General features: G+C 42.8%; 1 protein-coding gene across 2 annotated transcripts in view; it reads left to right on the forward strand.

Moving 5' to 3' along the window:
- LOC309612569 (uncharacterized protein) overlaps positions 1-15806 on the forward strand; it is a 452870-nt gene that overhangs the window by 100530 nt on the left and 336534 nt on the right. For both annotated transcript variants that reach the window (XR_014235281.1, XM_082358452.1), the window contains exon 2: positions 7311-7402. Coding sequence is in view for 1 of the 2 variants with exons in the window: in XM_082358452.1 (XP_082214578.1) it covers positions 7311-7402 (92 nt within the window). In the remaining variant the exon portion in view is untranslated. The remainder of the gene's footprint in view (positions 1-7310; positions 7403-15806) is intronic.

Consider the following 15806-nt stretch of genomic DNA (forward strand, 5'->3'; position numbering starts at 1 on the left):
AGCCCCAGGTGCTGGGCCTCCCTCCCAGGCACTGCTGGACACACATCCTGATCTTTGAGCCATCATTTCATAGCCCTGGCTCCCTGAGGCTACACCGAGTCATGTCCGTGACCTGTAGCATCTCAGCCTCCACCTAACAAATTGGATCCTGACTTCCTTCTGTGGCTGGCTTACCTCTTCTCTGGCAAACTGACTTAGGTTTGTACCCAGAAATTCTCTTTATTTACAAATTTAAGGATAATCTGAACTTTCCCTACTCTTAAATGATGATTATACAAATCAAGACCATTATGACATGGAAACTGTAGAAACTTGGAAAAAATACGAAACAGATAGTAATACCATAAAAAAAGGATACACAGTTTTATGTAACCTCTTATGGCTCTAAAAAAATGTGTGTGTATATGGATAAGAAGGACCAGGGATTATGGAGAAATGTGAACTTGATATGATTTGATAGTGGAATTTTATGTGTCATAATTTCTCCTGACATTATAGACATGTTTTCATCATCAATGACAAAAAAAAATGCCTTGACTTTATATGCATGAACTCCAACCAGCCCTGAGGGAGCAATCAGTCCATCTGGGTCAGAAGAGGCTGGAACCGGCTTCTGGAACCAGCTTCTGGCCTCTCCTTGGATTCCAGCCTCTGTGATCAGAATCTGCACTTTTTGCCTAAATACACACCCTGCCTTGCTCAGACCCCACTGGGAGCGTTTCAGGGTTCTTGGGAACTTGGTTTGCAGACTCCAGCGCTGGGTATTCTGATGGGTCTGATGTCAGTGCCTCACCCAGAGATCAGTTGATTTCTATTTCAGACAGATTCTCAGGCTTGAGCTCCTCAAATGAGAGATCATGATGGGGAAGTTGGCTTTCAGCTCCCAGCTCCAAAAAGGAAAAATATGTTTCACTGAGCCCCATCCATGTTTTTGAATCTCTTTTTCTGATGGGCCCTTCTGTTTTTCAACACTCTCTGACTTTTCCATTCCTCTCTCCCTAAACAAAGAAACCTTTTGTTTATTTACTCGATCAAGTGAGATAAGGTCAGTGAAAGTGTTTTGTAAAATGCGGAGTGATGCACAATGTAGAGGGTTACTCGTGGTTATTTTACCAGAACCTATTTTGAAGGATCTAACAAAGGCATTAAATTTATAAAAAGAGTTAACACTGTAGAGTTCTAATATATGTCTGCTCATCAAGGGAGGTGGGAAGTGAGTTGGGCAAAGCAGAAGACAGACTCCGTGTTGAAAGATCACTCTGGCGCATTAGAGCTTTGAGCGCGTTGTCGATTATGTGGGTGACTGGCGGTGGGGCGGGTATGGGAGACCTCCTGGGGAGGTGTCCGGAGAGAAGGACTGAAGCATAAAGGTCTCTTAAACACTCATGCCTTCGTGTCCTCCTATGTCAAATGAGGGGGTTGTCTGGGTGATCTCCAAAGGCACTCCTAGGTGTCATGTTTGTGACTCACAAAAACTTAATTGAGGTATTTGGTTCCCCTGGTCTGACATTTCATCACAGTGAGACACAGTAAGTCACATGTTGCCTTTGTATAATAACCACAACTAAGAGTTGAAAATCAAAGGGAACTATTGTGTGGTGAGGTGTCTGAGATTTGTGGTTTCTTCTTTATTGGGAGGTCTGGTTTGTAACAGAAAGTTACGAAGGTACACCCTGAGGCCGGTGCCCCCAGCATACAGAGAAGTTCATATTCATGCCTGGTGGGCAGGCGGAGAGAAATTACAGCATGAGAGATGGAAGAGGTTGAAGACAAGAACCCGATGTGGTGAACACAGAGCTCAAGTTTCTGCCAGGAGAAAGTTTGGCCTCTGAGGATGCACTTGTGGCCTCAACCCATAAAATGATCACAGAAATCTAATTCTAGTACTTTTCATGGGTCTGAGCGTATAATGTCTCCTCACAATAAAGATGCCCTAGAGGAGAAAAGCCAGGATGAGTTCCTTTATTTTTATGCATTGTGGGTCCTCAGCCCAAGAAAGCTGCAGAAGTTATGGGGTTGGTTAAACTTAAATTGTGGTTAGGAATTACCCACAGATCAGAACATTAACTGATGATTCAAATTCCCTTGTGTCCTGCTGAATGGGGCTTTGATGGATATGGCTGCGGAGTGGTCTGTTTCATTGCATGTCGTTCTAAGGCCATACCTGGGCCTTATATTTAATGTTATGTAGAATAAAATTATATACAAGCTGATTCCATGTGTCTATAAAGTGTTAGGTAATATCAGTTGGCATGTATATAGGTATACACAAATATATATGGTAAGTATAAATACAATAAGATTTGGGAGGAAAAAAAGTTCAAACATGAACAAGGTTTAAAGTCTTATTTAAGCTTTATAGCAGGTTTACAGATTTCTTTGTGCCCCTCTTAACAGCTGTCCTTGACTATTGGAGGGTTGGGTCATTGGCTGAAGCTCCATATCCCCCGTCCCAGGCTCATGCTGCATATGGCACTGTGGAAGGGCCAGCTGTGGCTGGAGCTGAGATGGTCTGGATAAGGCTCATCTTTCAGAACGTAAGCTTGACTGCAGGCACCAACATAATGTCTAGACCCCAAATCTCAGCATTGTTACTGTCTGCTGACAGCATTGCAGTAACAAAAAAGATCAGTTCCATACAAAGATGATTAGTTGAGAACCAGCTATTGACAGCACCTATAGACGATTTCAATGCCAGCTGTAGCCCTTAACCTAAGGAATTTACTGTTTCTGAATTCTGGAGGTTGCATAGTTTTAGTAAACAGAGTTAATAGAGAGAAACGTACAGATGATGGGTCACTGGAGGAGGAAGGGGAGAGAAAGATTAGGGAACAGATGACCAGGAAGCCCAGATCTGCTACTGGGGGGAGGCTATGGGCACCCATCGTAATTTTGAGAATTTTCCTAAAGAGGAAGTTTGAGAATCCAAAGTAGGGAAAGAAGCAAAAATGATGCAGGAGTACAAGTGCATTTCTAGTAAAATAGTATAAATATGTTTGCAATTCAGTCCATTTCTAGGTTTTTAATCTGATTATCCTCTGGGATAGAGCTGGACCATAGTGACCATGAAAGTTTGGTCTCAAGTCTCTGAGGTGTGGGAGCCCCAGCCAAAAAGTCTCAAACTGATACCCAAGGCTTCTGATTCCTTTGAGTGGCTTTTGGGATAGAGCCACAACAGGAGATTTTATCATATAAAAAGATCTTTCGATTTTGTTATTATTTATTTCCAAATAGCCTTGGAAACCCAAGAGTAAAGATCATAAGCATTAACAAAATGCCAGGAAAAAGTAAAAAGAAACATAAAATTCAAACACTTACCAAGCATCTACTGTGCCAGGTACCATGTGCAACATGATTCACTCCTTATAATTATGTATGTTGCATGTATGAGGTATGTTTTATTATCCCCGTTTTATAGATTAGTCATTAATTAGGACAGCAGCCAAAATGGAAAGCACAGCTAAACAGGTTGAGAGCTGAACTGTCAAACATGACACGCTGGTTAATGGCAGGTTATTGATGGATATTACCTGGCTGATGGGTCTTCAATAAACTCTTTTTTTGGTGGGGTCTTCGATAAACTTTGCATCGACTTTGGCTCAGAAAAAAGTCTTTGGTGAAAACAAATTTATCTGAAGTAAACATCGCGATATTATGTTTTAAGTCTCATGTATAAAAATTCAAATACAGAGTACACATATAATTTCCCCCTTCTTTTTAGGTCTCTTTGATTTTAAAACTGCTGTAACAATCACAGTCAATTTTAAAGTGTTGATGATAACAATACCATCCTGAATTTTTATAGAGACTTTTTTTCTTGCAAGGACCTTGAAGTGCTAAAAATGTTGTTATCCATATAGGCAAACCTCGGGAACATCTAATTTAGCAAAAGTCAGTGATAAATTCTTCTGGTGCCATTCTCCATGTCTTTGAATATATTAGAACACCCTGGAAATAAGAATGTTTATTCTACAGCAATTGACTGCTGGTAATATGGTTAGATGGTATAATTCCACTTGTATTTACCATTTATCTTTTAAATAGCTGTTGGGATTAAAAGAATCCTTTCTGTTTTCTTCCTATTTCTAAAGTGGTAGGTATTACCCACATTTTAGTGCTTTCTCCAGGTGGGCTAAGGAAACACTGTCTTTAGCTAACTTCATCTTTATGCTGCTGAGCACCCTTTCACAAACAAAACGTGAATTAGAATAAAAATTGGAATCTTAAAGGCCGAAACACACAGTTCCTGCACAAAGGAAAGCAGCAGAAACCGTGAGGTCACGTACATGAGTGAAGGATGCCAGGAGCAGATATGGGCCTCCCTGGGCTCTGCAGAGCCCACTCACCCATTAATTGCCCAGCCTGGTCAGAAACTCCTGGGAGGAGACTGAGGATGTCCCATTGTTTTTTTTGTTTTTGTTTTTTTTTTACAGATTACAAAGTCATTCTGTTTCACTGGATGATTGTGAACAGTTCAGTCTTTGTGTTTTATTTCAATTTTCAATGACTTAATCAACGACACTAAACTTCGTCCACAATAGCAGCATTATGTTTAAGAGTCAATCAAATGCCAGACAGTGTCATTAAATGGAACAGCACAGATGGCAGGATCTGTGGGAGCTGGAGAGCAGGTGTGAGGTAGTCCGGGCTTCTCAGGGACGTGGTCAGGGCCTGACCTTGGATCCCTGCCCCATGCCCTCTGCTGCCCGGTTGCTGATGGCCAGTTCCTCACTCTTCCCCACATCAGTGCCATCACGTCCCTGGGCCTTCTTCCCGCCCCTCCCACTGATCTAAAGCCTCCCTGTGCTTTAAGTTCCAACTTAGATCAGTTCCCTAACAAGACCGTCTCCTATTCCCTGCTCATTGCTAGCCCCTGGTGATGACAAGAACCCCAATTATACTTTGGAAATAACTCTTTGTTTCTGTATCTGAGGGTAGATCTGCTAAGCCTCAGCCCAGGCAGGATCTAAAGGTAGAGACATGTCTGGATTACATTTGAGGATGAGGCTTAATTGCCAAGGTACTGGGGAGCCTGAGGAGAGAGGGGGAGGGGGCTCATCTCCAGGAAGCTGGCTAGGCTCTACCTTGAGGGGGTGGGGTGGGGGGGTGCTGGGAGGCCGGTGGACCCCCAGACCACGGAGACAACGGCGAATGTACTCAGTACGGGTGGCTGGTTGCACAGCAACCTTGGGCTGAGTGATGTCCGCCACCCGCAGTGATCTTCCCCTTGGCTCTCTGTTCCTAATTCCCAAAGGGAGGACCTGCTTGCGTTGTGTAAAGGCCTCTGATCCGGGGTGTCTTTTCCAGGTGGAGCTTGGACGCATCAGGAGAGTCATGGCTGAAAGGCATGGAAGGGTGGGGATCTGGTCCTGTAAAATTCCAGAGAATCGGGATACCTGTTTAATTTAGTATTCAAACTGGGACACTTTGGGTGTTAATGATTATGCTGGGACCAGAGGTGTAAACCTGGACTGTCCTGGGCAAACTAGGTGGGTGACACCCTGACCCAGAAGCCACCTAGCATGATGACCGTTCACAGCCTCTCTCTGCCTCCTCTGTACTGGGTCACCACAGGTTTAAATGTCACACTGTGCAGAGGAAGAAATGAAGAGAAAGGAACTTGCAAGAGGGTCCTAGAATGGTTGATGGATGCAGATGCAGCCATGAGCTCACACCCATGTCCCAGCTTAGTGATGAGGATCCCATCGGTGACACCCCGAAGCTCTCCTTCAAAGGAGCCTGTTTCAGTGCAGGGAACTCTACTCAATACTCTGTAATGGCCTATATGGGAAAGAATCTAAAAAAAAAAAAAAAAAAAAAGAGTGGATATATGTATATGTATAACTGATTCACTTTGCTGTACACCTGAAACTAATACAACATTGTAAATTAACTATACTCCAATAAAAATTGAAAAAAAAAGGGGGGGTGGTCCTGTTTCCTGGAGGTGCCTGGGCAATGCTGCCTGTCTTGGAGCTTAAGCCAAGGGCACCTTCAAAGACCTCCTTGGAGCCCTGCTGATTTGTGGACCTGAAGACCTAACCTCATAAATGCGACAGAGGGTCTCTTCCGCTGTCCACTTGCTCGGCCCACAAAATCGTTCTCTGGTCTAAAAGCAGGGCGCTATCTCTTCTCCTGGGGCGCGGGGGCGGGGTTCCCCATGCTGTTGCCCTGTTTCCCCCTGAATTCCAACAACGTGTAGGGCCTTCATGTCATCAGAGTCACTTTCCAAATGAGCAAATTGTGTTTTCTTCTTCGTTGAACCTGGTATTTGAGCCAATCTGTGCAGGCGATTTCCTCCTCTTTGTTTTCCTGACCCTGAGCACTCCTGGCCGCACCGTAATTATTGGGCTGCGCCCCCTGCTGGGAGCACAGCTCCTGTTCAACAACAGTAACGATTTCGCTGAACATGAAAAGAAAAAGGCCCCAATTCTGGGATTTTTGTCTCCCTTTTAGATGTTGGTTATTTACAAGAAGTCTTCATTTCAGTGTTGAGTTAGCATTTCTGGCATTGCTTGGGAAGCCACAGCCTGAGCCGTGTCCTCTGCTCTAGCCCCAGAAGAGAGCCAGACGGCTACCCAGGGGTGTGTGTGGGGACAGCAGCCCTCACTCCACGCATTTACATCGAGACAACGTGGAGTCACTGCCCTGTGGCTGGGGAGGGAACAGAGGAATTCCCATCTTGGAAAGCCCATCTCTTCCTGTGAGAAAGGGAAGGATGTGGTGGAGTAGAAAGGGCCCAGCACTAGGAAAGAATCTCCTGACCTGTTAATCCCACCTTTTGCTCAGGGCCAAATATCTTTTCAGCAGCCTTTCTGTTTTCTATCCATCCATCTGTCCATCTGTCATCTCTCTCTGTTCCACCAAGCCCGAAACATTTATTAAGCACTTAGGATATTAGTGGTTGTTTCGCGCTGAATTGTGTCCTCCACACAACTCATAGGTTGACATCTTAAACCCCTGTAGCTCAGAATCTGACTGTATTTGGAGATAGGGCCTTTAAAGAGGTAATTAGGTAAAATGAGGTCATATGGTGGACTTTAATCCAATCTAACCGGGGTCCTTATAAGAAGAGGAGATTAGGACAGAGACATACACAGAGGGAGAACCATGTGAAGACACAGCAAGAAGATGGCCACCTACAAGCCAAGGAGAGAGGCCTCAGAATGAAATCAAACCAAGTCAAACACCTTGATCTTGGACTTCCAGCCTCCAGAAATGTGAAAAAATAAACTTCTGTTGTTTAAGCCCCCCAGTCTGCAGTATTTTGTTCTGGCAGCCCTAGCTGACTGTTACTGTGTCACTTCCAGGTAATGGGGACCCAGTGATGAATAGAGATTCCTCAAGCTGCTCAGAGCCTAGCAGGGGACCTGGAACCCTAAAGAAGCACAGGCGGAAGGAGGTAGGTGGGCAACTCCCTGGCTTGCCCTTCCTTTGCATCATCCATCAAACAACACATAGGGGAAAGAAGGGTCTTGCGTGAGCCATCAGAGTGGTGGCTGTGGGATGGATCCTAGCAGGACAGTGTGGCCAATGACAGAACCACTATCCTGGTGGCTTCACAAGACAGAGTAGAGGAACATAAGATGGGACATTCCCAAGGACATGCTTAGGGGGCTAAGTTAATGAAGCAAAGTTGATTGTGGTTGTGTGACCCTAGTTTGTACTCATCGTTGTGTGAAGCTGGGGCACATTGGTTATATGAACACTGGTCCACATTTTTGACATTAATCACCAAGTGTTTATTAAGCAAAGAGCCTTATGCTTTGAATGGGCTGATTCTGCTGTGGGAGACAGAGGAGGAAGAAACTGAAAAGACCTGGTCCTGCCCTTGAGGACACTACCAGTCATGAGAGAGGAGACTCATCCATGAGAGGATGGGAAGAATGTTCTGGACAATGTGCAAATGCCCAAGTAAGCGGTTCAGACCATGGCCACTCTATGAGGTCAGAGCCGAGGAAGATCAATGTGGACTAGAGCAGTTCATTTAAGTAGCAATTAGTTATAATTAATCAATTATGTGATTAAGTAGCACTTAATTATTTACTGCCTTGTTCAGTTTTCCAACTGCTCACAAGCGTCGGCTTTGTTTCCCCAGCCAGAGCCGAGCTCCCCGAGAACAGGGACAGGCCCCTTCATTGGTATCAGATGGGGCCAGGGTCAGATTCTTGCGTCTAAAGACAGTGATCTGAGGAAACAGAAAGCATGGGACCATAATTTGAGGTCAAAACTTCAAGATTATGCCAAGAAATGACTGTCGAGTGAGTCAGCCTTCAAAACAAATGCAGAACAGTGAGGAGCAAATGCAGCTTAGGTGGGTGTGTGGTTTTTCAACTGCACTTGGGCAGAAGGAGTGCCCCGGGAGGACAGGCCCTTCCGGAATGAATGGTGACAAGTAACGCTCCTGCTAAGTCTCTGGTGTCTGAGGGGTGTTCTCACAGCTTCTCTGGCATGAGGACGTGGGTCCCATTGATGCTTCCGGAAGGGTCCTAGGCTGACCCTCTGAGCTGACACCCAGCAGGTCCATCTGGTGCTCTGAGAGTTAGCACCAGGGGCTGGAGAAGGGTCATGCGAGCTCCGATAGAGGACTTGAGCTGATTTCATCTCACGGGTTTTTGGTGCTCTAACTGTGTTATTCTTTGGGAGCTGCTTCTTGGAAGCCAGACAGAAAATCAAGAGTAATGTGATGAATGGCTTCTTGAAAATAAGTGTAGGGTGTCCCAGGAATTCAGGCTTATGGGAGGCATTGCTAGCCCCAGCCGTATGGCAGCCAAATGAGTCTGAAGCTACCTAAAGGACAGATTCCTACAGTTAATGCTTAATGGGATCCTGAGCTCTGTGTGGGAGTCCAAACAGGGTGACCTCCTAAATTCCGGGTTTCCCTGGCTGGCTCAGGTCTGGCTCATTTGCAGTCAAAGATGGCGCCTCCTCTCCCTCCACGAGGTCAGTGGGTGTTATTACCTGTATTCACAAATGGGGCAGAACAACCTGAGACTTGCAGACTGATTACTTTCATTAACTTTAATTGGATTCTTTCGCACTTGGAAAGAGAAGTGTAACCAGGGTTTAATTGGAAGAGCATCTCAGGCCCAGGGTGGCACAGGATTGTAAACATTAAAAGTGCTACAGCTGCATTGGTAGGGAATGTTGAAGTCACTTATGCTGTTTGTAAGAATAGCTCACAGACCTGAGGATGTTAGGAAGCTCTGGGCATGTCAAATTCAGGGATTATTTTTGTGCTTGTCTAGAAAAAAAGAAATGTGAAATCAGAGGTGTGCAAGTGAAATTATAGAAGAGACCAGACACATTCCAACTGTGCCATGTGCCAAAAGAAATCTACAGAAGCTAGGAGACCCTCAGTGTAGGTCCAGTCTCTGAGCTGGCCTGGGGCAGCCTATGAACTCTCTAAGGTTGGATTCAACCTTGCTAATCCTTCTCTCAGCTCTGTTGCTTTATGACTATTATGTCCTCTGTCTGGGATATTCCTCTCATTTTCTACATGAAAAATTCTCACCCAACCTTTCAGTTCCGGCTTTTATGTCACAGTCCTGAAGTCTTGGCCAACAGCTCTACAGTATTTAGTTCCTCTGTGCTCTGTGCCTCCACAGAACTTTGTTCATATAAGGAACACTCAGCAACCCAGAGAATAGATAGAGAGCAAGGGAGGGAGAAAGGAGCGGAGAGAACACAGATTCAGGATTCCAAAACTGGTTAAAACACAATTAGTTGGGGGGAAGATTATCTTTTTTTAATTGAAACATAGTTGATTTACAATACTGTGTTAGTTTCTGGTGTACAACAAAGTGATTCAGTTATATATATATATTTTTTTCAGATTATTTTCCATTATAGGTTATTACAAGATATTGAATATATTTCCCTGTGCTCTACAGTAGGTCCTTTCTGCTTATCTATTTTATGTATGATAGTTTTTATCTGTTAATCCCATACTCCTAATTTATCCCTCCCACCCTCCCTTTCTCTTTTGGTAGCCATAAGTTTGTTTTCTATGTATGTGAGTCTGTTTCTGTTTTGTATATATATATTCATTTGTATCATTTTTAAAGATTCCACATACAAGTGATATCATGTAATATTTGTCTTTCTCTGTCTGACTTCCTTCACTTAGTATGATAATCTCTAGGTCCATCCATGTTGTTGCAAATGGCAATATTTCATTCTTTTTTATGACTGACATTCCATTGTGTGTATATATATATATATATGTATATATACCACATCTTCTTAAACCAATCATATGTTGATGGGCACTTGGGTTGTTTGCATGTTGAGATGATCTTTTTAAGAAGCTAACTGGAACAAGACCCATATATATGCTGTCTACAAGAGACCCACTTCAGACCTAGAGACACATACAGACTGAAAGTGAGGGGATGGAAAAAGATATTCCATGCAAATGGAAATCAAAAGAAAGCTGGAGTAGCAATTCTCACATCAGACAAAATAGACTTTAAAATAAAGACTATTACAAGAGACAAAGAAGGACACTATATAATGATCAAGGGATCGATCCAAGAGGAAGGTATAACAATTGTAAATATTTATGCACCCAACATAGGAGCACCTCAATACATAAGGCAAGTACTAACAGCCATAAAAGGGGAAATCAACAGCAACACAATCATAGTAGGGGACTTTAACACCCCACTTTCACCAATGGACAGATCATCCAAAATGAAAATAAATAAGGAAACACAAGCTTTAAATGATACATTAAACAAGATGGACTTAATTGATATTTATAGGACATTCCACCCAAAAACAACAGAATACACATTTTTCTCAAGTGCTCATGGAACATTCTCCAGGATAGATCATATCTTGGGTCACAAATCAAACCTTGGTAAATTTAAGAAAATTGAAATCGTATCAAGTATCTTTTCCGACCACAACGCTATGAGACTAGATATCAATTACAGGAAAAGATGTGTAAAAAATACAAACACATGGAGGCTACACAATACATTACTTAATAATGAAGTGATTACTGAAGAAATCAAAGGGGAAATCAAAAAATACCTAGAAATAAATGACAATGGAGATATGACGACCGAAAACCTATGGGACGCAGCAAAAGCAGTGCTAAGAGGGAAGTTTATAGCAATACAAGCCTACCTCAAGAAACAGGAAACATCTCGAATAAACAACCTAACCTTGCACCTAAAGCAATTAGAGAAAGAAGAACAAAAAAACCCCAAAGCCAGCAGAAGGAAAGAAATTATAAAGATCAGGTCAGAAATAAATGAAAAAGAAATGAAGGAAACAATAGCAAAAATCAATGAAACTAAAAGCTGGTTCTTTGAGAAGATAAACAAAATTGATAAACCATTAGCCAGACTCATCAAGAGAAAAAGGGAGAAGACTCAGATCAATAGAATTAGAAATGAAAAAGGAGAAATAACCACTGACACTGCAGAAATACAAAAGATCATGAGAGATTACTACAAGCAACTCTATGCCAGTAAAATGGACAACCTGGAAGAAATGGACAGATTCTTAGAAATGCACAAACTGCCGAGACTGAACCAGGAAGAAATAGAAAATATGAACAGACCAATCACAAGCACTGAAATTGAAACTGTGATTAAAAACCTTCCAACAAACAAAAGCCCAGGACCAGATGGCTTCACAGGTGAATTCTATCAAACATTTAGAGAAGAGCTAACACCTATCCTTCTCAAACTCTTCCAAAATATTGCAGAGGGAGGAACACTCCCAAACTCATTCTACGAGGCCACCATCACCCTGACACCAAAACCAGACAAAGATGTCACAAAGAAAGAAAACTACAGGCCAATATCACTGATGAACATAGATGCAAAAATCCTCAACAAAATACTCGCAAACAGAATCCAACAGCACATTAAAAGGATCATACACCATGATCAAGTGGGGTTTATCCCAGGAATGCAAGGATTCTTCAATATACGCAAATCAATCAATGTGATACACCATATTAACAAATTGAAGGAGAAAAACCATATGATCATCTCAATAGATGCAGAGAAAGCTTTCGACAAAATTCAACACCCATTTATGATAAAAGCCCTGCAGAAAGTAGGCATAGAGGGAACTTTCCTCAACATAATAAAGGCCATATATGACAAACCCACAGCCAACATTGTCCTCAATGGTGAAAAACTGAAACCATTTCCACTAAGATCAGGAACAAGACAAGGTTGCCCACTCTCACCACTATTATTCAACATAGTTTTGGAAGTGTTAGCCACAGCAATCAGAGAAGACAAAGAAATAAAAGGAATCCAAATCGGAAAAGAAGAAGTAAAGCTGTCACTATTTGCAGATGACATGATACTATACATAGAGAATCCTAAAGAGGCTACCAGAAAACTCCTAGAGCTAATCAATGAATTTGGTAAAGTAGCAGGATACAAAATTAATGCACAGAAATCGCTTGCATTTCTATACACTAATGACGAAAAATCTGAAAGTGAAATTAAGAAAACACTCCCGTTTACCATTGCAACAAAAAGAATAAGATATCTAGGAATAAACCTACCTAAGGAGACAAAAGACCTGTATGCAGAAAATTATAAGACACTGATGAAAGAAATTAAAGATGATACAAATAGATGGAGAGATATACCATGTTCCTGGATTGGAAGAATCAACATTGTGAAAATGACTCTACTACCCAAAGCAATCTACAGATTCAATGCAATCCCTATCAAACTACCACTGGCATTTTTCACAGAACTAGAACAAAAAATTTCACAATTTGTATGGAAACACAAAAGACCCCGAATAGCCAAAGCAATCTTGAGAACGAAAAATGGAGCTGGGGGAATCAGGCTCCCTGACTTCAGACTATACTACAAAGCTTCAGTAATCAAGACAGTTTGGTACTGGCACAAAAACAGAAATATAGACCAATGGAACAGGATAGAAAGCCCAGAGATAAACCCACACACATATGGTCACCTTATCTTTGATAAAGGAGGCAAGCATATACAGTGGAGAAAAGACAGCCTCTTCAATAAGTGGTGCTGGGAAAATTGGACAGGTACATGTAAAAGTATGAAATTAGAACACTCCCTGACACCATGCACAAAAATAAACTCCAAATGGATTAAAGACCTAAGTGTAAGGCCAGACACTATCAAACTCTTAGAGGAAAACATAGGCAGAACACTCTATGACATACATCACAGCAAGATTCTTTTTGACCTAGCTCCCAGAGAAATGGAAATAAGAACACAAATAAACAAATGGGACCTAATGAAACTTAAAAGCTTTTGCACAGCAAAGGAAACCAGAAACAAGACCAAAAGACAACCCTTAGAATGGGAGAAAATATTTGCCAATGAAGCAACTGACAAAGGATTAATCTCCAAGATTTACAAGCAGCTCATGCAGCTCAATAACAAAAAAACGAACAACCCAATCCAAAAATGGGCAGAAAACCTAAATAGACATTTCTCCAAAGAAGATATACAGATGGCCTACAGACACATGAAAGAATGCTCAACATCATTAATCATTAGAGAAATGCAAATCAAAACTACAATGAGATATCATCTCACACCGGTCAGAATGGCCATCATCAAAAAATCTAGAAACAATAAATGCTGGAGAGGATGTGGAGGAAAGGGAACACTCTTGCACTGTTGGTGGGAATGTAAATTGATACAGCCACTATGGAGAACAGTATGGAGGTTCCTTAAAAATCTACAAATAGAACTACCATACGACCCAGCAATCCCACTACTGGGCATATACCCTGAGAAAACCATAGGTCAAAAAGTGTCATGTACCACAATGTTCATTGCAGCTCTATTTACAATAGCCAGGACCTGGAAGCAACCTAAATGTCCATCGACAGACGAATGGATAAAGAAGATGTGGCACATATATACAATGGAATATTACTCAGCCATAAAAAGAAATGAAATGGAGGTATTTGTAATGAGGTGGATGGAGTTAGAGTCTGTCATACAGAGTGAAGTAAGTCAGAAAGAGAAAAACAAATACAGTATGCTAACACATATATACGGAATCTAAGGAAAAAAAAAAAAAAAAAAAAAAGGCCATGAAGAACCTAGTGGCAAGACGGGAATAAAGACACAGACCTACTAGAGAATGGACTTGAGGATATGGGGAGGGGGTGGGGTGAGATGTGACAGGGTAAGAGAGTGTCATGGACATATATACACTACCAAATGTAAAATAGATAGCTAGTGGGAAGCAGCCGCATAGCACAGGGAGATCAGCTCGGTGCTTTGTGACCACCTAGAGGGGTGGGATGGGGAGGGTGGGAGGGAGGGAGATGCAAGAGGGAAGAGAAATGGGAACATATTGTATATGTATAACTGATTCACTTTGTTATAAAGCAGAAGCTAACACACTATTGTAAGGCAATTATACTTCAATAAAGATGTTTAAAAAAAAAAAAAAAAAAAAGAAGCTAACTGGGACCTTGGTGTTTAATATGCATCTGTTGAACATGAGAATACATAGGTTGATTGGTAGCCCTAGGACTTGCCCTAGCAAGTCACTTAGTCACTTAGCATCCACTGCTGGCCTTATGGAGGTGGGTGCCGGAGAGGTCAGGCCAACGTTTGGCTAGCAGCCTGCCCTGAGAGAGCCCAGAGAACCATAGAATGGGTTAGTGCCTGAGTTGCCACCTTAGCCCTTTGTGCCTTGTCCTGAGCGCTGGGCCCGACACTGAGAGGCAGTCAGCAACATTTGCCCACCACACCCTGTCTGCCATTCTGTATTCTTTCCTGGACTTTCCTTTTTCAGGACCCGCATCCAGGTTCCTTCCTCACTCTGGGGTGACAATAACTGTCTCCTCCTGGGGTGTCTTAAGTGTCAGAAGTGCTAACAGTGGCATTGCTGAGCCCCATGAGGAGGTGATAGGGGCCACTAAATCGTTTCACGCATTATCTCGTTACTGCTTCCTGGTCCAGGAGGTGCTGAGCCTCCTGCACACCCTGGATTAGATTTTCAAAGAAACGTCTCCAGCACGTGTTCCCACTTACCCCTCCAGGAACCTGTTTTCATCTCCTTGCTCTCTGGCCGGCTCCCCCACTGACCTGGGGAGGGCTAGGTGGATGCAAGCGGACTTGACACTCACCTTCCCTGGCGGTGATGAGCTTTCCTTCTGGAGGCCAGTGCTCCTTAAGGGTGAAGTGCACACACAGGTCACTGGTGAGGATGCCGTTTCCCCCTAAAGATCTAAAGATTATTCTTTGATTTTAAAAATAGCCTTTTCTAATTCACATGAAGAAATAAAACATCCTCTCAGAAATTTTATAAAGGGAGTTAACTGTTTCATCAGGACTCAGAACGGCCACTCAGAGAGCAGATCCTAGATAAGAAGCGAGGTCCGGCTCGCTGGGCTGCGGGGAGAGTTGGCACCTGCTGCCCAGCCAGGTCCTGTGGGCACAGAGGCTGGCTCTCTTTGGCCCACTTCAGACTCATAGGTGAGGGACACTGGCAAATACCACGGTGGGTACCGGCATCCAGGCCTGGTTCCTGGGCCTAGTCTAGGACATCACAGCTGGGGATGGAGGACTTGGAATGAGGTCATTTAGTCTGCACTGTTCAAAAGGACGACCAGGAGCCACACGTGGCTCCTGAGCACATGACATGTGACTGGTCCAAACAGAGACTCGCTATGTGTAAAACATACATAGCAGATTTCAAAGACTTAGTCCAAAGAAAGAATGGGTGACGTCTGTTGAATAATATTTTATGTTGATTACATGTTGAGATGATCATATTTTGAATATATCGGGTTAAAGAAAACATACTATTGAAAT

The sequence above is a fragment of the Balaenoptera borealis genome, assembly GCF_965194805.1.
Source record: "Balaenoptera borealis genome assembly, chromosome: 15".
NCBI classification, from domain to species: Eukaryota; Metazoa; Chordata; class Mammalia; order Artiodactyla; family Balaenopteridae; genus Balaenoptera; species Balaenoptera borealis.